At 44.0% G+C, this 22,583-nt stretch overlaps 1 protein-coding gene across 2 annotated transcripts in view; it reads left to right on the forward strand.

Moving 5' to 3' along the window:
- SARS2 (seryl-tRNA synthetase 2, mitochondrial) overlaps window positions 1-16,106 on the forward strand; it is a 41,760-nt gene extending 25,654 nt beyond the window's left edge. For both annotated transcript variants that reach the window (XM_068133070.2, XM_078766569.1), the window contains exons 9-16: window positions 1,596-1,704; window positions 1,818-1,863; window positions 2,025-2,112; window positions 2,229-2,341; window positions 15,001-15,094; window positions 15,279-15,371; window positions 15,625-15,690; window positions 15,820-16,106. In XM_068133070.2, coding sequence (XP_067989171.2) covers window positions 1,596-1,704; window positions 1,818-1,863; window positions 2,025-2,112; window positions 2,229-2,341; window positions 15,001-15,094; window positions 15,279-15,371; window positions 15,625-15,690; window positions 15,820-15,951 — 741 coding nt within the window. In that variant the 3' untranslated portion in view covers window positions 15,952-16,106. The remainder of the gene's footprint in view (window positions 1-1,595; window positions 1,705-1,817; window positions 1,864-2,024; window positions 2,113-2,228; window positions 2,342-15,000; window positions 15,095-15,278; window positions 15,372-15,624; window positions 15,691-15,819) is intronic.
- Window positions 16,107-22,583: the final 6,477 nt, after the last annotated feature.

A 22,583-nucleotide genomic window follows, 5' to 3' on the forward strand; every position in this document is an offset into this window, starting at 1 on the left:
ATATTTTGAAAACTGTAGAACATAATTCGCCTTGTTTATGATTCCAAAAACCTTCACTTTAGCAGTAATTTGGCAAAATGGTACGCCGTCTCGACCAATCAAATATGCACTGGTGCTCTCAGGGCGAGGGAATATTGAGATTTAGACCAAATGGCGGCACCCAGAAACGCAACGCCTGAGCTAACTTTGTCCAAATAAAAAGGAAGCTTCCCATGTCCTTTTTCTCAAGACTACGTGAGGTAAGGTGTTCTTTGGAATCTATTTTGTATAAGTGTTTGTATTTCGGTGACTTGTAATTGTAATGGTTATTTCACTGCACGGCCTTCAAAACGCCATACTTGGGCCTTCTTTAACCTGTATGCGTGATTCTCTACACTATATATGTTATTACCATGTTGTTACGTTTATGTGGGTAGATAAAAGGATCTCATGGAGAAGGTAGGACTGTATAATTATAGCATGGACCGTGGACGCATAGGAGAAATCTCGATGTACTTGAGTAGGGAAACTGTAGCTTAAGATTGTTTGTGTCTTCACACGAGGGGTGAAGCAGTGTTAATTAGTTAGGGATTCAGGCTAATTTTCCCCAGTACGTGATTTCCCCTCTAACTTTCCCTTTACGTTTTGCTAACAAGGCCGGCCATGAAAACCTTCACCGACATTTACAACCACCGACAAATACCAAGCAAAGCCGATCGGACAAAGCCCCGCCAAAAGGACCTAATAAGGAAACGGGCCACGCCCCTGAGGGACATGATTAGCCCAGAGGTTGTGGTCGGGGCGAACTGGGAGGGACGTTCGGGGATTGGTTGACCTGAGTGACGAAGAAGAGTCAGACCTCACGCGTCTCTCTCTCTCTGCTGGTTTTTGCACGAAGGAGGAAGGGCGCCATCTTTTTGCGTTGGTGTGCTAGTGATTTTGGTGCGCTTTGGAAGGAGCATGGAGCTTTTGCTGTGCCGGCAGCATCTCGACAAAGGCGGGCAACGTTTGGGCTCATCAAGGAGCTAGGGTCCGCGTTGCACTTGACGGTGAAGGGGAAAGAGGGCCGTCTTGACTGCTTGTCTCACGCCTGGGCGTTTTCGACACATGGTGCTGGCACCATTTTGGTTTGGGGTGCTCCGGCGTGGAAGACATCGGACTGGACCATTGCCATGACCATTGAAAAATAACTCATTGGGATGAGCTTAGTGCACGTAAAGGCCATTTTATTTCATTTTATTTTCCCCTGTATGTCCGTTTCTGTGTCTGATGGAGGATCCTCAAAGTAAGAGTTTCAATTACTTTTTCCCACAACTTTATTTCGTCCTTGATTTATTTTCATAAAATTATTATTGTTAAGTTTATTGTGGTGTTTGCGTGTTTTGTGGTTTCAGAATAAACCCGTGTGTCCCGTTAAAGTAGACGCTTCGCATTCCTTCATCCCGCGCGTGACAAAAATACCGCCATGTTTTGGGCTGCCGCTTCGGGAGTAAAACTGTCTTGGCTATTCGTCCAAGGCTGATTTTAATCGCTACATGACAGGACAATATAATCTACATGTCTGTTCTACCACTGTTACTTGTGTAGGTGTTTCCCTGATATTGGCTGCATTGCAGGAAGGCTGTGGGATTAGTCCTAATGTCAGGTCTTCACTGCTCTACAAGGTGGACTCAGACAGGTGCAAGGACATTAATCTGGCTGGGACGTCGGAGGTCGGACTTGCTGGTGAGAACAAGGAGTTAGTACTTCAGCTCGTAGTTGATGAACCAATTTTGGATCAATATTTTAAATATTTTCAATTCAACTTACCCACCCCTCCCTTCCATCATTCCTAACAGGGTACTTCATGGATCATGCTGTAAAATTGAAAGACCTTCCTATCAAGTAACATCTTCATATTATTCCTTCTATTGTTGCTTATAATATGGGAAACTGGTTTAACTATCTTGGTGAAAATGTTTACAGGTAAAACTTGCACCAACCGTGTAATGTTCTCATTTGGACTATTTCTTTCCGATTCTCCATTGAGTCTTTTACTCCCACAGAATAGTGTGTTGCAGCACGTGCTATCGGGCCGAGACGGACAATTTGAACGAGCCGTGGGGTCTGTACAGAGTACACCATTTTTCTAAGGCAAGCTATTGTCTTTTTATCGCACCCATTGCCCATTACAGTTTCCATTCCAGCGATGCATGTTTTTCTGGTGTTTGATTGAATGTCGATTTCTACATTTGCTTCCGCATGTTCAGGTGGAAATGTTTGGAGTAACTGCAGCGGAAAATGGCACAGAAAGTGAAAACCTTCTGCAAGAATTTGTCTCGATCCAAAAGGAGCTGTACTCTGAACTTGGGCTTCATTTCCGGTGGGGACATTGCAGTTCACCTTGTATTAAAGTGTTGTCCCAGTTGAGAAGCAAAATTCGATATACGATTCCATCATGAAGGATTATGGGAACCAGGCTAATAGACTAACTTACCGTTCAATCTCGAGACGAGTGATGCGTAAAATAAAAGTTGCTACATGGTGTGTATTAGTTTATTTTGTAATAAAACAAAACTAAATACTGCATTGGAGTTGTCAGAAGGAACCCAAAAAAAGTAAAGAGCAAAGATGGAGTCATCAGGAGGAACCTGGATAGGATTCGGGTTTCAGCCGCTACTCCACAACCCTCAAACCCATCCAGGCGCAGCCAGAAAAAGCCTTCCAGAAAAAAACAATTCTGCAAGAATTTACGTTTCTGAAGACATATATATAAAGAAAGAGAGAAATAAACAAGAAGCAAGAATTAGAATGAATAAAGAGAAATATGAAAAAGTAGAAAGAAATGTGAAAGGAACAAAGATCCCTAACGCTCCGGCGCCCCAGCTCCTTCCCTTAACTCATAGCCCTAACTCTTAGCCCCAACTCTGAGCCCCAACTCTGAGCCCTAACTCCTAGTCCTAACTCCTAGCTCTTAGCCCTAGCTCCTTGCCCTAGAAAAATGTTAGGAAGAACTCAAATATATAGATTTCAGCACTTCTTCCTCAGGAAAAAACGCAGCAACAGTTGCAAGCTACCAGAGATTTATTTATCTCATATTTTATATATATATATACATATATATACATATATATATATATATATATATATATATTGTTGCGGTTTTCTGGTTGTGCAATAAAAGGTTAATTTCCCCTCATAGTTTAGTTACACTACAACACGTAACCTCGTTTAAGCTTAGTTATTTCATAGTAAATGTAAGCGTAGACCTTTTCCTGTGTTAGTTTTGTGTTGAGTAGAATAATGAGAGTTAGGTCTCCTTCCAATGCTTCCGATGCTTTGGTTTTTGGCGCAAATTACCACGAGGCCAGCCTGACAAGTCGATCCAGGCCGAAGGAAGGCGGGACGATTTTGATTTTGAGATTTTGAGAAGTGTGTAACGAATTTGAGAAGTGTAACGGTTTTTGAGAAGTGTAACAATTTTGGAGGAAGTGTAACGAATGTGGAAACGTTACAATGTGAACGTTACAAAAGTATGGTAACATCCTCGTAATGTAAATAATGGTCGCAGCCGTCCTCCTAGTTAATTCCATGAAACTTACACGCAGGTCACGATATATCTTTTAAATAGTGTATTTCCTTATTCCATGTAGGCTAAATATGTGTTTCCCACTAGATTGACTTTGCATTGTATCAAACAAAATAAGCGTAGGCCCTTCCAATTTCCCCAAACATCTCCGCTCTCCAAAGTTCCTTTCAAAAGGGGAGTTGTTTTCAATCCCGCAGGCCGCCATTGCCCATGTGCTTTGAGTCGGAGAAGAAAGGCGTGTCTCCACCTCGTCATAAGAGGGAAGGAGTGAACCAGCCCTAACAGCCAATCAGCGCCGCGGTGAGCGACCCGGTAGGCGTGCCCTCGGAGCCGGCGGCTTGATTTCACCCGAGGTGATAAAAGCGACTGTAAGGGACTGCTTTACCAGAGGCCTTGGGAGATGACCTGGGAGATGAGCAAAGAGGCTGCACCAAGAGGAGCGGTGAGATGCGAAACGCTCCAAGCCAAAGAGGAGAGGTACTCGGCAAGGAAACCAGCTTTGGAGAGACGCGCTGAAAGGAGGGAGACGGCTCCACCACAAGAAGAGGAGCAGGTGTGCCGAACCAGTGCGTGACGTCTACCGCAGCGGATACACGACGGAGGGTTTCCCGCCAAAACCGCGAGGAATTGCGAGCTGCTGCCTCCCGACTTTGCCTCCCTCTCAAGTAATCCACCTCAAGCCCTACCTGCCTGCAATATCCCCTGTGTAAGTGTGAACGTCCTGTCCTGCTCGTTGTCTTGGGGCTAAGTAAAAATGAATAGTGTAAGTTAACGATTCGCTGTGTTACTGCTTCTTCCATCCATTGCTTGTGTGTGTATAATAAATCTGTTCTTCCTCCGTACTCTTCTTCTTCTTCTTTTTCATTCTCTTTCGGTCGCGTTAGAGGTTTCCCGATTGAATATCTGTGGGGGGATCTGGTCAACGTCGGGTGGAATCGGGTTCTAATCGGGGAGTAACTGTTCGGACGCGGTTAAATACACCACCGCTCGGTCAATATAACATCTAAAGCCGCGTCAGTAACAATATATATACATATATATACATATATATATATATTGTTGCGGTTTTCTGGTTGTGCAATAAAAGGTTAATTTCCCCTCATAGTTTAGTTACACTACAACACGTAACCTCGTTTAAGCTTAGTTATTTCATAGTAAATGTAAGCGTAGACCTTTTCCTGTGTTAGTTTTGTGTTGAGTAGAATAATGAGAGTTAGGTCTCCTTCCAATGCTTCCGATGCTTTGGTTTTTGGCGCAAATTACCACGAGGCCAGCCTGACAAGTCGATCCAGGCCGAAGGAAGGCGGGACAGTGGGAGTGACTGGTAAGCACGAGCCGCCAATCAGGGCTCTAGGGGAGTGGCTACCACTGCGGCAAAAGGCGTGGCTTGGAACATTCGATGCGGGCTAGATCAGGGCCAATATAACCCTGTGCCTGGAGCCCCCCCAAGTCAGTTATGAGGGGAGAAGCGCTCGTTGAGTTATGAGGCAAGCCGATCAGTCGGTTCGGAGCGCCAAGTTGTGGGAAGAGAGGCAGACGAGTTACAAGTTGAGTTCGCGGTTGAGCTTGTCAGATCCTCCGTTGAGTTACGAGAGCGAAAGCGCGCAGTTGTATTAATCGCGCTGTGAAGGACCCCGCCATGCCGGGCGAGAGACGCGCATATTTTCCTGCCTAACTTTATCGAGATACGCGCCGCGAGGATCCCTCCCGCCTGCCTGCCTGCCTTCGTCAGGGGACGTGCTGTGACCGCAGAGGGCCACGCCGGGTGAGCTGTTCCTGAACGACCAAAGCCGGCGCGTTCAGCGCATGAACAATCCTTCCTTCATCCCCCTGTGAGTGTGCATGGGCCCATTGTCTGGAGAGATAAGTTACGACTGACTAAGATCTGCCCTGTGTCTCTCTTTTCTACCGAACCATTGTACATAATAGTGTAAATAATAATTAAACGTGTTCTTCCTTTGATTCTGCCGCTTTTGTGTTTTCCATCATTGACTTTGCGTGGTATGAATTATATCGCTCCAATCGGGTTCCAATAATAAGGTAATAGCACGGACCACGTGGTACGCCATCCACTCGGACGTACTCAAATTACGCGTGGTTCATGCGAGACTTGATCCCCGCTTCCGTGGCGGCGTGGGTACTTAGGTACGTGCGAAAAGTGTCCCGAAACCCTGTCCTGCGTCTGACCGGAAGTGGCGACTCAAGTCTCGCGGTTTCGAAGACCCAAAGAGAACAAGGGGCTTAATCTCCCCTTGGTGAGGGAACGGGGATCGCGCGAAAACCGTAACAATATATATATACTAGCTTGGCTCGGCTCGCTGCTCTCGCCTCACCAAGCGTCGTTACTAAGGAACGGGCTTATTTTAGCTGAGGATAATGACTGTACCTGAGTTGCTGTTTTGTCATGATTTACACCAATCATAATACAAACAATTATTTTGCACAAATGTATTTGTTGTGTTTGTGATATTACATTTTATAGGCAATTTAGGTTGAATGTTTGTTTGTTTTTTCCCAGTGTGTACCCTGGTCAGAATAGGTACACCGTATCCCTGCGTGTCGTAAGAGACGACTAAGAGGGTTGGCGTCAGGAAGGGCATCCGGCCATAAAAACATTGCCTCAAAAAGAGAACCATGACAATCACAAGTACATATGGGCATTGGGCAGGGTGCAGCCCGAAGTGGAGATCGGTTTCTAAGGTTTGGGACATGGAATGTAGGGCCAATGACAGGGAGATCAGGAGAAGTGGTGGAAGTATTGGTCAGAAGAAGAGTGGACATATGTTGTGTGCAAGAGACGAGATGGAAGGGAAGTGGTGTGAGAATGGTGAAGGGTAGGCAGGGACAGAAATACAAGTTTGTGTGGCAAGGGTGCCCGGAGGGCGTGAATGGTGTTGGTGTCCTGTTTTCTGAGGAGTTTGTAGACAGTGTGGTGAGTGTGACTAGAGTGAGTGATAGGTTGATGATGGTGAAAATGATGATTGGAAAGCTCTTGGTGAACGTCATCTCGAGATATGCTCCGCAGGTTGGTCGAAGCGATGAAGAGAAGGACAAGTTCTGGTGTGCGATAGAGAAGCTGATGGAAAACGTGAAAGATGAGGAAGTTGTTGTGGTGGGAGGAGACCTGAATGGACATGTGGGAAGGAGTATGGATGGTTTTGAGGGAGTTCATGGGGGTTACGGATATGGTGTGAGAAATGGAGAAGGTGAAAGGATTTTGGAGTTTGCTGATAGAGCTGATTTGTTGATTTGTAATACTCAGTTCCAGAAAGAGGACAATAAGCTCGTTACATACACGTCAGGTGGGTCGACGACAACCGTTGACTACCTGATGGTGCGTAGGCGAGATAGGGGGCACCTCCGGGACACAAAGGTGATCCCGGGGGAGGAGGCTGTTTCACAGCACCACTTGGTTGTCTGCGACATAAGGGTGAAAGGTGCGAGGAGAGCTCGGCGGGTGAAGTACCAACCGAGAATGAAGGTGTGGAGGTTGAAAGAGGTGACAGTAAGGGAGGCATTAAAAGAGAGGCTGAGTAGGGTAGAGGATGATGTGGTTGAGCTTGAAAGTGGTTGGATGTCAATGAAAGCTAGTCTGTTGGGAGCCGTTGGTGAGGTATGTGGATGGACAAAAGGACCACCGAGGCACTCGGAAACATGGTGGTGGGATGTTGAAGTTGGAAAGAGGATTGACGAGAAGAGGAAGAAGTTCAAAGAGTGGCAGAAGGCGAAGGGTACGGGAGCAGAAAAGCAGAGCATGAAAGTTATAAGGCAGCCAGGAAGGCTGCAAAGAAAGAGGTAGCAAAGGCGCAGGAGGCATGTAGGAAAATGTTCGGAAAACGCTTGGATTCGGAAGAGGGTCAGAAAGCAGTATTCAGGATTGCAAAGCACATAGCGAAAGAGAGGTGTGATGTGATGGGGGTGAGTTGCTTGAAGCATGAAGTGGGACAAATCGTTGTCGACCCAGATGGAATTAAAGGAAGATGGAAAAGATATATGGAAATGCTGTTGAATACAGAGAATGAATGGGATGGCAACATAGAGAGTAACCCAGTTTTAGGACCGGCAGAGAAGATAACTGAGAAGGAAGTTGAGGAAGCGATAAAAGCAATGAAGAGTGGAAAAGCGGGAGGGCCGACGGGAGTTGTGGGAGATATGTTGAAGGCAGCAGGAAGTTGGGGTGTGAAGAGAATGACAGAGATCTGTCATCTGGTGGTGAAAGAAGGCCGCATTCCAGTGGCTTGGGAACTGAGTACCCTCGTCCCTTTATACAAGGCGAAAGGTGACCCTCTGGAGTGTGGCTCGTACCGAGCGATAAAGTTATTGGAGCATGGAATGAAGGTATTGGAAAGGGTGTTGGAGAGGAGGATAAGGAAGAAAGTGAAGATCGACGAAATGCAGTTTGGATTTATGCCAGGAAGAGGAACGACAGATGCGCTTTTCATTGTGAGGCAGTTGCAGGAGAAGTATATGGATAAGAGGAAGAAGTTGTTTTTTGGGTTTGTTGATCTGGAGAAAGCATTCGATAGGGTTCCACGCAAAGTATTGACATGGGCATTGAGGAAGTTAGGAGTGGAGGAATGGTTGATCAGAGTAGTGATGGCAATGTGCAAAAGAGCGCGCACAGCTGTAAGGACGAAGGACGGGAACAGTGGTGAATTTGAGGTGAAGGTGGGAGTGCATCAGGGGTCAGTATTAAGTCCACTACTATTTGTAGCTGTGATGGAGGTGCTGGCTCAGAACTTAAAGGAGGGTTTACCGTGGGAGTTGTTGTATGCAGATGATCTGGTGTTGATTGCGGAAAGTAGAAGAGCATGAAACTGAAGGAAAAGATGGACTGAAGGACTGAAGGAAAAGATGGATGGACTGAAGGAAAAGATGAACAAGTGGAAGGAATGTATGGAGACAAAAGGTCTGAAGGTGAATATCGGAAAGACAAAGGTGATGGCAAGTGGTAATGCATGTGGTGAGGTGGAAAGAACTGGGAAGTGGCCGTGTGCTGTGTGCAGGAAGGGTGTCGGAGTGAACTCCATTCAATGTACAATGTGTGCTGAGTGGGTTCATCAAAAATGTAGTGGTCTGAGAGGGTCATTTACCAGTGTGGCAGCTACATTCAAATGTAAGGTGTGCACAGAGGGAGCTGCAGATGGAGGAAATGTTGAGTTGGATCTTGGAGACGGCATGAAGCTGGAAGGTGTGAAAACATTTTGCTACCTCGGAGACATGCTGAATGGAGAAGGTGGATCAGACTCTGCAACGGTTGCTCGAGTGAGATGTGCATGGAAGAAGTTTCGGGAACTGAGTGGCGTGCTGATGAGGAGGAGAGTGTCGCTGAAGCTGAAGGGAAAGGTGTATGCTGCATGTGTGAGAAGTGTTATGATTTATGGGAGCGAGACATGGGTAATGAACGTAGAGCAGCAACGAAGGCTGGAAAGGGTGGAAATGCGAATGGTTCGATGGATGTGCGGAGTATCGTTGAGAGAGAGGAAGACAAATGATGAATTGCGAAAGATGATGGGAATATTGCCTGTGATTGATGCTGTGAAGAGGAACAGGTTGAGATGGTTTGGTCATGTATTGAGGAAGGATGAAAGTGACTGGTTGAGAAGAGTGATGGAAGTTAATATAGAAGGAAGTAGAGGACGGGGAAGACAGAGAAAGACTTGGCTAAAGATGGTGGAAGAAGAAATGCGGGCAAGGGGGTTAACAAGGAGAGATGCAGAAAATAGGGCAAAATGGAGAAGATTGTCATGGGGACCGCAAGGCTAACCCCCGCTCTAGCAGGGAAAATGGCCTTAAAATGCATGTTGTTGTTGTTGTTGTTGTTGTTTGTTTGTTTTTTCAAGAAAGAACCCCTCAGCACATACATAGGGGAGGGGTAGGTGCAGTCTGGAAATTTGGGACGATTACACCTCACCACACATAATTTAAAACACCTCACCACCAAGTAATTTAAAACACCTTACCACCAAGTAATTCAAAACACCTCATCACCAACTAATTCAAAACACCTCACCACCACATAATTAAAAACACCTTACCACCACGTAATTATAAATACCTGACCACCACGTAATTCAAAACACCTCACCACCACGTAATTCAAAACACCTCACCACCATGTGATTTAAAAACACCTCACCACCACGATTTTTAAAAAACACCTCACCACCACATAATTCAAAATACCTCACCACCACGTGATTCAAAACACCTCACCACCACGTAATTCAAAACACCTCACCACCACGTAATTCAAAACACCTCACCACCACGTAATTCAAAACACCTCACCACCACGTAATTCAAAACACCTCACCACCACGTAATTCAAAACACCTCACCCCCATGCGATTTAAAAACACCTCACCACCACATAATTCAAAATACCTCACCACCACGTGATTCAAAACCACCACCACGTTATTAAAAACACCACAACCACAGAAACAAAAGTTTGAGGGAGTCATTAAGTGACAACAGAGACACTGCCCAGATGTGTAGATATATAGATAAATGACTGTACCATTTAATGATAAGATAATGATAAGTTGCTGTTTTGTCATGGTTTAAACCAATCATAATTCAAACAATTATTTTGCACAAATGTATTTGTAATATACGTGATATCACATTTTATAAACAATTGGAATTGAAAAAAAAAAAATCCTGAAAAAATTCCAAAATAAAAACAATTGGAAATTTTTTCAAAGAAAATACCTTTAGGACATACCGACGGGAGAGATATGTGCATACCAGAAGTTTGGTACGATTTCACAAAAGTTTGAGGGAGTAGTTCAGTGACAACACAAGACAAGACAGACATATATATATATATGTATATATATATATATATATATATATATGTATATATATATATATATATATATATATATATATATATATATATATATATATATATATATATATATATATATAACTGTAAGAAATAGTAGAAACTCCAAAGTACGAGCAGGGTGTCTCATTTGTATTGAATATATAATCGTTAGATTAAATAAGACGCGGACGTAGCTTCAGGACGTCGATCTTTAATTGTCGACCAAGCTTTCGACCAACAAAGGTCTTCTTCTGAGTCAGCCCCAAGTTCAACGGAAGTGCTTCCACTTCCGTTGAACTTGGGGCTGACTCAGAAGAAGACCTTTGTTGGTCGAAAGCTTGGTCGACAATTAAAGATCGACGTCCTGAAGCAACGTCCGCGTCTTATTTAATCTAACGATTATATATATATATATATATATATACTAGCTTGGCTCGGCTCGCTGCGCTCGCCTCACCAAGCGTCGTTACTGAGGAACGGGCTTATTTTAGCTGAGGCTAATGACTGTACCTGAGTTGCTGTGTTGTCATGATTTACACCAATCATAATACAAACAATTACTTTGCACAAATGTATTTGTTGTGTTTGTGATATTACATTTTTATAGGCAATTTAGGTTGAAGATTTAGGTTGAATGTTTTTTTTTGACGAAAGAACCCCTCAGCACGTACATAGGGGAGGGGTAGGTTCAGACTGGAAGTTTGGGACGATTACACCTCACCACCACGTAATTTAAAACACCTCACCACCACAAAATTGAAAACACCTCACAGCCATCAAACACGTAATAAAAACTCACAGCCATAAAACACGTAATAAAAACACCTCACAGCCATAAAACGCGTAATAAAAACACCTCACAGCCATAAAACACATAATAAAAACACCTCACCACCACGAAATTAAAAACACCTCAGCCATAAAACACCTCACAGCCATAAAACACGTAATAAAAACACACCACCACAAAATTAAAAACACCTTACAGCCATAAAACACGTAATAAAAACACCTCACAGCCATAAAACACATAATAAAAACACCTCACCACCACGAAATTAAAAACACCTCAGCCATAAAACACCTCACAGCCATAAAACACATAATAAAAACACACCACCACAAAATTAAAAACACCTCACAGCCATAAAACACGTAATAAAAACACCTCACAGCCATAAAACACGTAATAAAAACACACCACCACAAAACTAAAAACACCTCACAGCCATAAAACACGTAATAAAAACACCTCACAGCCATAAAACACGTAATAAAAACACCTCACAGCCATAAAACACGTAATAAAAACACCTCACAGCCATAAAACACGTAATAAAAACACCTCACCACCACAAAATTAAAAACACCTCAGCCATAAAACACGTAATAAAAACACCACCACCACAAAATTGAAAACACCTCACAGCCATAAAACACGTAATAAAAACACCTCGCAGCCACAAAATTAAAAACACCTCACCACCATGTGATTTAAAAACACCTCACCACCACGTCATTTAAAAACACCTCACCACCACATAATTCAAAATACCTCACCACCACGTGATTCAAAACCACCACCACGTGATTTAAAACCACCACAACGTTATTAAAAACACTTCACAACCACGGAAACAAAAGTTTGAGGGAGTCGTTAAGTGACAACACAGACACTGCCCAGATGTGTAGATATATAGATAAATGACTGTACCCGAGTTGCCGTTTTGTCATGGTTTAAACCAATCATAATTCAAACAATTATTTTGCACAAATGTATTTGTAATATACGTGATATCACATTTTATAAACAATTGAAGTTGAAAAAAAAAATTCTCCCCAAAAAATTCCAAAAAGAAAATGGAAATATTTTCAAAAGAAATACCCTGACGACATACCGACGGGAGAGATATGTGCATACCAGAAGTTTGGTACGATTTCACAAAAGTTTGAGAAAGTAGTTCAGTGACAAAAAATCCTGTTCTTCCACTCTTTCACTCCCTCTCTCTGTTCTCTTCACGCTCTCCTTTGCTCAAGGTCAACTGCCATCTGCTTGGAAATCAGCCAACATCACCGCTTTGCACAAAAAAGGTGCAAAAACAGATCCTAGCAACTACAGACCAATCAGCCTTCTCCCAAATATCAGCAAAGTCATGGAATCCATCATTGCTTCGGATATGAAATCTTTCCTCTTCTCCAATGGCTTGATCTCTGATCATCAATTTGGTTTCAGACCAGGTCACTCTACTCTGGACATGCTGCTTCTGCTGTCTCAACAATGGATGGAGGTCCTCAATGCCAAACAGGAAATTAGAGCTGTCTCCCTCGACATATCACGTGCCTTCGATATGGTCTGGCACCCCGCTCTGCTCACCAAACTCTCCTCCTTTGGTATCCATGGAAATCTCCACGCATGGCTGGCGGACTTCCTCTCTAGTCGTAGTCAACGTGTGGCCCTGAATGGGTTTCTCTCATCTCCTCTTCCTGTTCAGGCTGGAGTTCCCCAAGGCAGTGTTCTGGGCCCTGTGCTTTTTCTGGTCTTCATCAATGATCTCCCTGACTCTCTTGAAAATCCTCTCTATCTCTTTGCTGATGACTCCACTCTCTGCTGCTCCATTCCTCATCCCTCAGATCGGCAGTCTGCAGCCTCCTCACTCTCTGCAGACCTGGACAAAATCACAGACTGGGCAAACAAGTGGAACATGTCTTTCAATCCTGACAAATCTCACACTCTTACGATGTCTCTCCGAAAAGACCGACTGGACAACCCTCCCATCTACTTTCTGAATAATCCTCTCCAAGAAGTTCTGTCACTCAAGCTTTTGGGTCTCACTATCTGCCATGATCTTTCCTGGGAAAACCACATTTCCAAGCTGGCCTCCAAAGCCAGTCGCCGACTGGGCATCCTCCGTCGTGCGAAGTCCTTCCTTGGCACACCTGAGCTCCTCACCACATACAAGGCTTTCATCCGCAGCTCAATGGAGTACTGCTCTCCCCTCTGGGCTGGTGCTCCTGCCTCACACCTAGCTCGTCTTCACGCTGTTGAAACCAAAGCATTCAGAATCATTGGAATCTCCCGCGATGACGCTATCTCCGAGGGCCTTTCACTTAATCACCGCAGGCAGGTTGGTGGTCTTTCCGTCTTCTACCGACTCCTCTCCGGCCTTGCTCCCCCAGCTCTCTCTGGGCTCTGTCCCCCAAATATTCCTGCAGGTCGCACAAGATCTGCCTGCAACCCTCTTATGGTTAAACTGCCAAAATCAAGACTCTCTGCTCACCTTCACTCCTTCATTCCTCTTTTCTCCCGCCTCTGGAACAAACTCCCTCACTCTCTTCAATCCCACTCCTCCCTCCAGGTCTTTAAAACGGCTGTTCACCACCATCTCTTATCTTCCCCAATCCAAAACCTTGATCTTTTCTACCCCCCGCTAATTTCACCCCAAATCCACTTTTTTGAGGTGACTTTTGACTTCTTTCCTGGAAGTCCTTGGTGTCCTTGCGTTTTATACCTATCCTGCCTCCCCCCAGGCCCTCTCCCTCCAAAAACATCTCCCGATGTCCCTGCTCTCAAATGTGTTTGTGTGCTTCCTCCCCTTCTCTCCCCATCTTGTCGACCGCTCCCCTTTTTATATACTTTGTTTGCTTGTTTGTTTGATTTGTTTGTTTGATAAATGTTAGCTCTTTCACGAGCCTCGACTCTGTATCCAAAAAAAACAAAAAAAACAACAACAACACAGGACAGACGCTGCACAGATATATATATATATATATATATATATATATATATATATATATATATATATATATATATATATATGTATATGTTACGTTTTAGGGGGTCGTGATACCACAGACCAGGTAGAGTGTATAGATTAGTGTGCTCAGACTGTCGTGAAGAAGAAGAACCACCTCGATGTACTATAAGTAGGGATCCGGTAAACCATGTGTCGTGTAAGTGTGCCTTCGTCCCCATTACGAGGAGTGGGGTATGTTAATTAGCTAAGGGATTATGGGTGGTTTATCCCCTGTATGTCGTTACCTCTGTACTTTATTCCTATGACCCTTTTGGCACCACACCATAGACACCTAACCAAGCCACGCAATCGACACCCTAATTAAATACACTAATATAAAAACCACCGGAAGCCAGGCATGAAGCACTCCCACTGACAACCCCAACTTTGGAAGCACACGGGATGAAAGATCGGTGAGGCCACGCCCCGAGGAGCCGTGATTGGGTGGGGGTTTGATTGACAGAAAGGTCTGGTAAGATGGAACTCGCTGATGAGTTCGAGAAGGAGACGTGTTGAGATGACGTCAGAGCCCGAGGAACAAAAGACTGTGTTCCTGACATTTTGGGCTCTTACGCATAGGGAGTTCAGAACGCTCTGACAGATATTGGTCGCTCTTGCGCATTCTCGCCCTGAACCTCGTATGAACGGTGGCATTTTGCTCTCGGGCTCAAGGAAGCGATCGTGAATGGCCGTGTTTGGAGATCTTGCTGGTGGTCGTGAGGAGGTATAGCTGCGGGTCCTTTTAAAATAATTCATTTTATCCAAAACACGTATAGACGATCATTGCATTCATTTTACTAACCCATGCTTCTGTTTCATATCAGGGTTATGGAAATGCCGACAACAGAACTTGGCCTTCCAGCATTCCAGAAGTTTGATGTGGAAGCATGGATGGCTGGCAGGAAAAACTATGGAGAGGTGTGTCCAAAAATAGGATATGTACTTGGGGTGTGTTGGGAATGCTCTATTAAGTTGGTATGGCCACATCCAACGTAAAGTTCCACCATTGCTTCCGTTTCTAGTGGGTAATACTTTACTTTGAGACTCAGTATGCATAAATTGTGTGTGAGATACGTGTTTCACTGCACGAGTGCTTGTTCAGATCTCGAGTGCTTCCAACTGCACGGACTATCAGAGCAGACGTCTCCACATAATGTACAAGGATGCACACAGAGTCCTCCGCCATGTTCATACGGTACGGTCCAAATCTCACACACTCTTAGATATGTCAAATTGCTCCCTTGAAGAGCATCTTGTAAGCAGAGGTTATTCGAGTTTTTCAAATAGCACACACACGACACTGGCTTGTCCACTTTTTCCCAATCCGGAGTCAGATCTTCCTCTGTTGGCAATTGAACTCTGATTTGTAAACTTAAAAGCTACCTTTGAGCTGTCCAATCAGCCCTGATTCACTGCAGGTACTAGTTTACCTTTTCATTTTCTTTCAGGTTAATGGGACAGCTGTGGCTGTTCCACGCCTGCTGATCGCTATCTTGGAAAATAACCAGATGAAGGTAAAATGTTTTGAAACCTTTTTCGATTAAAAAAAAGAAGTTTGCACACATTTATGATTTTTCTTTTTCTTTGAATACAATCAATTAAAATTTTGATTTTAAAACGTTATGCATTATGTACATTTGCAGAACGGTGATGTACGAATCCCAAAGGTGCTCCAGCAGTACCTGGACTGTGACGTCATTGTCAAGCCTTCTTGCTCGCCCCAACAGTACATCGGGCCAAACCAATATAGAAGGAACAAGCTCAGAGAATTTTGATTTGCATAAATCTGAGTGTTGTTTATACTGAAATGGAGTATTATTTCGATTTTACCCCCTTTATGGTAAAAAGGTTTCTTACGCAGAGCACGCCACACGACTGTCATATAACCTTTTTATTTAAAAAGAAAAATGCCCCGATGGAGGCACACCTGTTTTGTGAAGTTGTTACTAGCCTCACCCAAATGGTGTGTGCGCATGCAGATCATAATTAATATAGTGCACCTGATATGTCATGGGGTCACCTAAACAAATGCCAAGGCGAGGCTTTGCCTTGTAAAATGATCCGCTTTATTTGATTATTCTTTAATCTGCTCTACTCATTCATGGTTGCCCTTCATATCCAGAGGGCTCGTCACATGATATTCAAACAAAGGTATGTGTATCTGCTTATAGTGTCGGACAACTGCCCAGACAACCAAACTGAGATAGAAAGCAGAGTAACCTGGTGTTTTTGTAACATGGTGACTTTTTGTTTCCACGTGAGGGTTCACATCTGAAATATGTGCTTCTTGCTTCCTATGGCACCTCCGGGACACAAAGGTGATCCCGGGGGAGGAGGCTGTTTCACAGCACCACTTGGTTGTCTGCGACATAAGGGTGAAAGGTGTGAGGAGAGCTCGGCGGGTGAAGTACCAACCGAGAATGAAGGTGTGGAGGTTGAAAGAGGTGACAGTAAGGGAGGCATTAAAAGAGAGGCTGAGTCGGGTAGAGGATGATGTGGTTGAGCTTGAACGTGGTTGGATGTCAATGAAAGATAGTCTGTTGGGAGCCGTTGGTGAGGTATGTGGATGGACAAAAGGACCACCGAGGCACTCGGAAACATGGTGGTGGGATGATGAAGTTGGAAAGAGGATTGACGAGAAGAGGAAGAAGTTCAAGGAGTGGCAGAAGGCGAAGGGTACGGGACCAGAAAAAGCAGAGCATGAAAGTTATAAGGCAGCCAAGAAGGCTGCAAAGAAAGAGGTAGCAAAGGCGCAGGAGACATGTAGGAAAATGTTCGGAGGACGCTTGGATTCGGAAGAGGGTCAGAGAGCGGTATTGAGGGTTGCAAAGCAGATAGCAAAAGAGAGGTGTGATGTGATGGGGGTGAGTTGCTTGAAGGATGAAGTGGGACAAATCATTGTGGACCCAGATGGAATTAAAGGAAGATGGAAAAGATATATGGAAATGCTGTTGAATACAGAGAATGAATGGGGTGGCAACAAAGAGAGTCACCCAGTTTTAGGACCGGCAGAGAAGATAACTGAGAAGGAAGTTGAGGAAGCGATAAAAGCAATGAAGAGTAGAAAAGCGGGAAGGCCGACGGGAGTTGTGGGAGATATGTTGAAGGCAGCAGGAAGTTGGGATGTGAAGAGAATGGCAGAGATCTGTAATCTGGTGGTGAAAGAAGGTCGTATTCCAGTGGATTGGGAACTGAGTACCCTCGTCCCTCTATACAAGGGGATAGGTGACCCTCTGGAGTGTGGCTCGTACCGAGCGATAAAGTTATTGGAGCATGGAATGAAGGTGTTGGAAAGGGTGTTGGAGAGGAGGATAAGGAAGAAGGTGAAGATCGACGAAATGCAGTTTGGATTTATGCCAGGAAGAGGAACGACAGACGCGCTCTTTATTGTGAGGCAGTTGCAGGAGAAGTACATGGAGCAGAGGAAGAAGTTGTTTATTGGGTTTGTTGATCTGGAGAAAGCATTCGATAGGGCTCCACGCAAAGTATTGACATGGGCATTGAGGAAGTTAGAAGTGGAGGAATGGTTGATCAGAGTTGTGATGGCATTGTACAAAAGAGCGCGCACAGCTGTAAGGACGAAGGACGGGAACAGTGGTGAGTTTGAGGTGAAGGTGGGAGTGCATCAGGGGTCGGTACTAAGTCCATTACTATTTGTAGCTGTGATGGAGGTGCTGGCTCAGACCGTAAAGGAGGGTTTACCGTGGGAGTTGTTGTATGCAGATGATCTGGTGTTGATTGTGGAAAGTATGGATGGACTGAAGGAAAAGATGAACAAGTGGAAGGAATGTATGGAGACAAAAGGTCTGAAGGTGAATATAGGAAAGACGAAGGTGATGGCAAGTGGTAAAGCATGTGGTGAGGTGGAAAGAACTGGGAAGTGGACATGTGCTGTGTGCAGGAAGGGTGTCGGAGTGAACTCCATTCAATGTACAATGTGCGCTGAGTGGGTTCATCAAAAATGTAGTGGTCTGAGAGGGTCATTAACCAGTGTGGCAGCTACATTCAAATGTAAGGTGTGCAGAGAGGGAGCTGCAGATGGAGGAAATGTTGAGTTGGATCTTGGAGACCGCGTGAAGCTGGAAAGTGTGAAAACATTTTGCTACCTTGGAGACATGCTGAATGGAGAAGGTGGATCAGACTCGGCAACGGTTGCAAGAGTGAGATGTGCATGGAAGAAGTTTCGGGAACTGAGTGGCGTGCTGATGAGGAGGGGAGTGTCGTTGAAGCTGAAGGGAAAGGTGTATGCTACATGTGTGAGAAGTGTTGTGATTTATGGGAGTGAGACATGGGTCATGAATGTGGAGCAGCAACGAAGGCTGGAAAGGGTGGAAATGCGAATGGTTCGGTGGATGTGCGGAGTGTCGTTGAGAGAGAGGAAGACAAATGATGAATTGCGAAAGATGATGGGAATAGAGCCTGTGATTGATGCTGTGAAGAGGAACAGGTTGAGATGGTTTGGTCATGTGTTGAGAAAGGATGAAAGTGACTGGTTGAGAAGAGTGATGGAAATTAATGTAGAAGGAAGTAGAGGACGGGGAAGACCGAGAAAGACTTGGCTAAAGATGGTGGAAGAAGAAATGCGGGCAAGGGGGTTGACAAGGAGAGATGCAGAAAATAGGGCAAAATGGAGAAGATTGTCATGGGGACCGCAAGGCTAACCCCCGCTCTTGCAGGGAAAATGGCCTTAAAATGCATGTTGTTGTTGTTGTTGTTTGCTTCCTATGGCAGTTGCAATACCTTGATCAACATTTCATTATCTACATTGTTCTATATCCCTGATGGCAAGGGATATTCAAGAGCAGACCACTTAATACCTGCAGTTTAGGCAACATTTTTTAATTTGTTTATGGTGCCCTCGATAACTAGCCTACCGTTGTCTTCACAAGACACCGTGAGACCTTTAACGTTCACCAAAGACCAGTAGTGGCTGGCAGACAGGTGTTCTGGCTTTATCTCCATCCAATGGACGAGGCACACATTGATGCCTCGCCCTGCATGTGAAACACCAGGGTGACGGTCTGTAGCTGGGTTGACATTCACCATTCAAAGGCAAGTGTGTGCATTATTAAGCGAGCCCGTCATCCCAAGTTGTTTTGTTCTTCCAAAAAATGTATCCAAAACAAGAATGACCGCACTGTGGTCACAACCTGCGACAAAATCCAGTAACGGGCCGATTGGGAAACGCGCATTTAACATGCAATTAAAAAAAATTAACTTGACACCTCTTATCCATGTCACTCTCCCCATGATTATATCGGAATGAGCCGATTCGTCACGCGGTCACAGATAGCTCAACCCCAATATGAGGCCGTTCAAAAATTACGTAATACTATTCTTTTCGTAATACGCTTGATTACGTAATGCAACGTTTGATTACCGTGCGTTCTGACGAGCTTGATTAAACCTTTACCGGATTACAAACGCCGGCACTGTATGCAGCACTATGCAAATCAGCAGAGGACGACAGGCCAAATGGGTTAGGCCCACCAGAAAACTAAAATGGCAGCCACAGCATTTCGTCTCGTGCTATAGTAGGTGGAGTCTCGTGGCAGATGTGGGTGTGGTCCAGCAGCTGTCTGTCCAATGGGGGCACATTTCAAATATCGATCCCCAACAAGAAACCCAACAACAACAGCAAGGCAAAGCTCTTGGAGACCTGCGATAAAAGCACAGCTCGTCAGGGGTTTCTAAAAAATATTCTGTTTGCATTTTTCCAGCAGAACTTGTGGGGAGTAGTTCACCAACACTACAGGAAAATCTATTTTAAATCTACTTTCTATTTTATTGTACACTAGCTGAATGCACCCGGCGCTGCCCGGGTTCTTTTTGAATGAATTTACTACCATAATTCAGCTTTTACTGAAGATTCAGCCCTAGAAGATTGACGACTATAATTCAGCTCAGCTTTTAATTGCGAAATGGGCCCGGCCCGGCCGAGGTGGGCCTCGACCGGTCTCGCCACCTCGCCGAAAACCTTCCTGGGGCCCATCCCGACATTTTTTGTATTGGAGGTTTCCTCCTATCTTTCACCATTCAGGAGATTAGCTTGTGCAGACAAACAAACAAAAACTTTCTTTTATCTATCTATAATTCCAGTAATCTCTGTGTGTATGTTTGTATGTTTGTATGTTTGTATGTTTGTATGTTTGTCTGTGACCGCTGTTTCTCGACAACCACGGGTCCGATATACTTTAAACTTGCCAGGTATATTGCTGGGGACCCGAGGATGTGCCTTTTCAAGGTTTCATATTAATCGGAGAAGTAGTTACCGAGCTATGTCCAAAAAACGATTCAACCAATCAGAGAGCAGCGAGCTATTACGTGTGCCGAACGTGGCGAACAGACTCTGCCTCGGACGGCACATTTGAGAGCGTATTCATTTATTTCCCGTCGGCAAACTATGTTGGCGCTATGTTGGCGTTAAACTATGTTTTAAAACTAATTAAAACTAATTTGCGATTCTTTCGCTTTGCGATGCGATTTGCGATTGCGTTAAACTCGCTCGGGCGTTAAACTATGTTTTAAAACTAATTAAAACTAATTTGCGATTCATTCGCTTTCCTGCGCGTTTGTGCACGCGATGGCGATTTCTTTACCAAACTCCGCAAGCCGTTAGCTTTGGACCAAACCATTTCATGTAAATAGAGGGGGGGGATTGTCACCGTACTCGCAAGCCGTTCGCTTTGGACCAAACCATTTCATGTAAATAGAGGGGGGGGGATTGTCACCGTACTCGCAAGCCGTTCGCTTTGGACCAAACCATTTCATGTAAATAGAGGGGGGGGGATTGTCACCGTACTCGCAAGCCGTTCGCTTTGGACCAAACCATTGCATGTAAATAGAGGGGGGGGATATACTTTTAGATATATATATAGTACGGGCATGCCCTAGTATATATAAAAATAATAATAATAATAATAATAATATATGTAATATAATATACTAGCGGGGTCACCCGTGGGATTCCCACGGGTGACCCCGCAAGTTTGCATTGACGTTCGTCGATGGACTCGTTCGCCCGTCTCATTCGTTTTCTTGCTGCATCCTGTTCAAGTCTGCGTTCTTCATCGATCGTCTCATTCATTTTGGAAATAGAAGTTTCCACGCAGCGCATGAATTGTCACGATCCTCAAGAGGAATTTGTCTCGTAATCATCAAATGATAAATGGCAAGTAAATTATATTGTGGAAAATTAAAGATTTCAAATAAACCTATTTAAAGTGTATTCGCACATAACTAATTTTAAAAAACGAAGAAATATCTCTCGGTAATTTCCTGAAACATATTTTACTTCCGGCTAATAATGTTGAATTAAATAAAAACGAAGAAATATATGTCGGCATCATTGTTGACGTTTTTGTGACGACTGTCATCAAACGAAAAAGTAATATATCTTAACGGAAAAGCAAAAGCGAATTTTTAATATATATCGACACGTTGCCGTCGGTGTCATGTTGGGCGGTGTATGATACACCATGACGCGATTTTTAAAAATATATCTCTGCATTTTCCCGCGTGTGTGGAATGTTCTCAATTATTGCTGACACCGAGTCCAAAACCATCGATAAAAATGAAATCATATGGTGAGTTAGATTGGAGATAAAGGCGTGAGAGAGACTCAATGGCCTTGAAGTTGAAGTTACAGGCGTTTGAGAATTCATTTCGTTCTATAAACGGCAACTTTCATTGGATTTCCTTCCCGTTTTTTTTCAACCGAGTCGAAAAGTATGTTAGCGACTGTGAAAAATGAAATGATATATCGAATTTTTAATATGTATCGACACGTTGCCGTCGGTGTCATGTTAGGCGGTGTATGATACACCATGACGCGATTTTAAAAAATATATCTGCATTTTCCCGCGTGTGTGGAATGTTCTCAATTATTGCTGACACCGACTCTAAAACCATCGATAAAAATGAAATCATATGGTGAGTTAGATTGGAGATAAAGGCGTGAGAGAGACTCAATGGCCTTGAAGTTACAGGCATTTGAGAATTCATTTCGTTCTATAAACGGCAACTTTCATCGGATTTTCTTCTCGTTTTTTTTCAACCGAGTCTAAAACTATGTTAGCGACTGTGAAAAATGAAATGATATATCGAATTTAAAATAGATATCGACACATTGCCGTCGGTGTCATGTTGGGCGGTGTATGATACACCATGACGCGATTTTAAAAAATATATCTCTGCATTTTCCCGCGTGTGTGGAATGTTTGTGGAAAATTAAAGATTTCAAATAAACCTATTTAAAGTGTATGCGCACATAACTAATAAAAAAAACGAAGAAATATCTCTCGGTAATTTCCTGAAACATATTTTACTTCCGGCTAATATGTTGAATGAAATAAAAACGAAGAAATATATGTCGGCATCATTGTTGACGTTTTTGTGACGACTATCA

Source organism: Myxine glutinosa, chromosome 12 (genome assembly GCF_964187855.1).
Source record: "Myxine glutinosa chromosome 12, kmMyxGlut1.1, whole genome shotgun sequence".
Classification (NCBI taxonomy): domain Eukaryota; kingdom Metazoa; phylum Chordata; class Myxini; order Myxiniformes; family Myxinidae; genus Myxine; species Myxine glutinosa.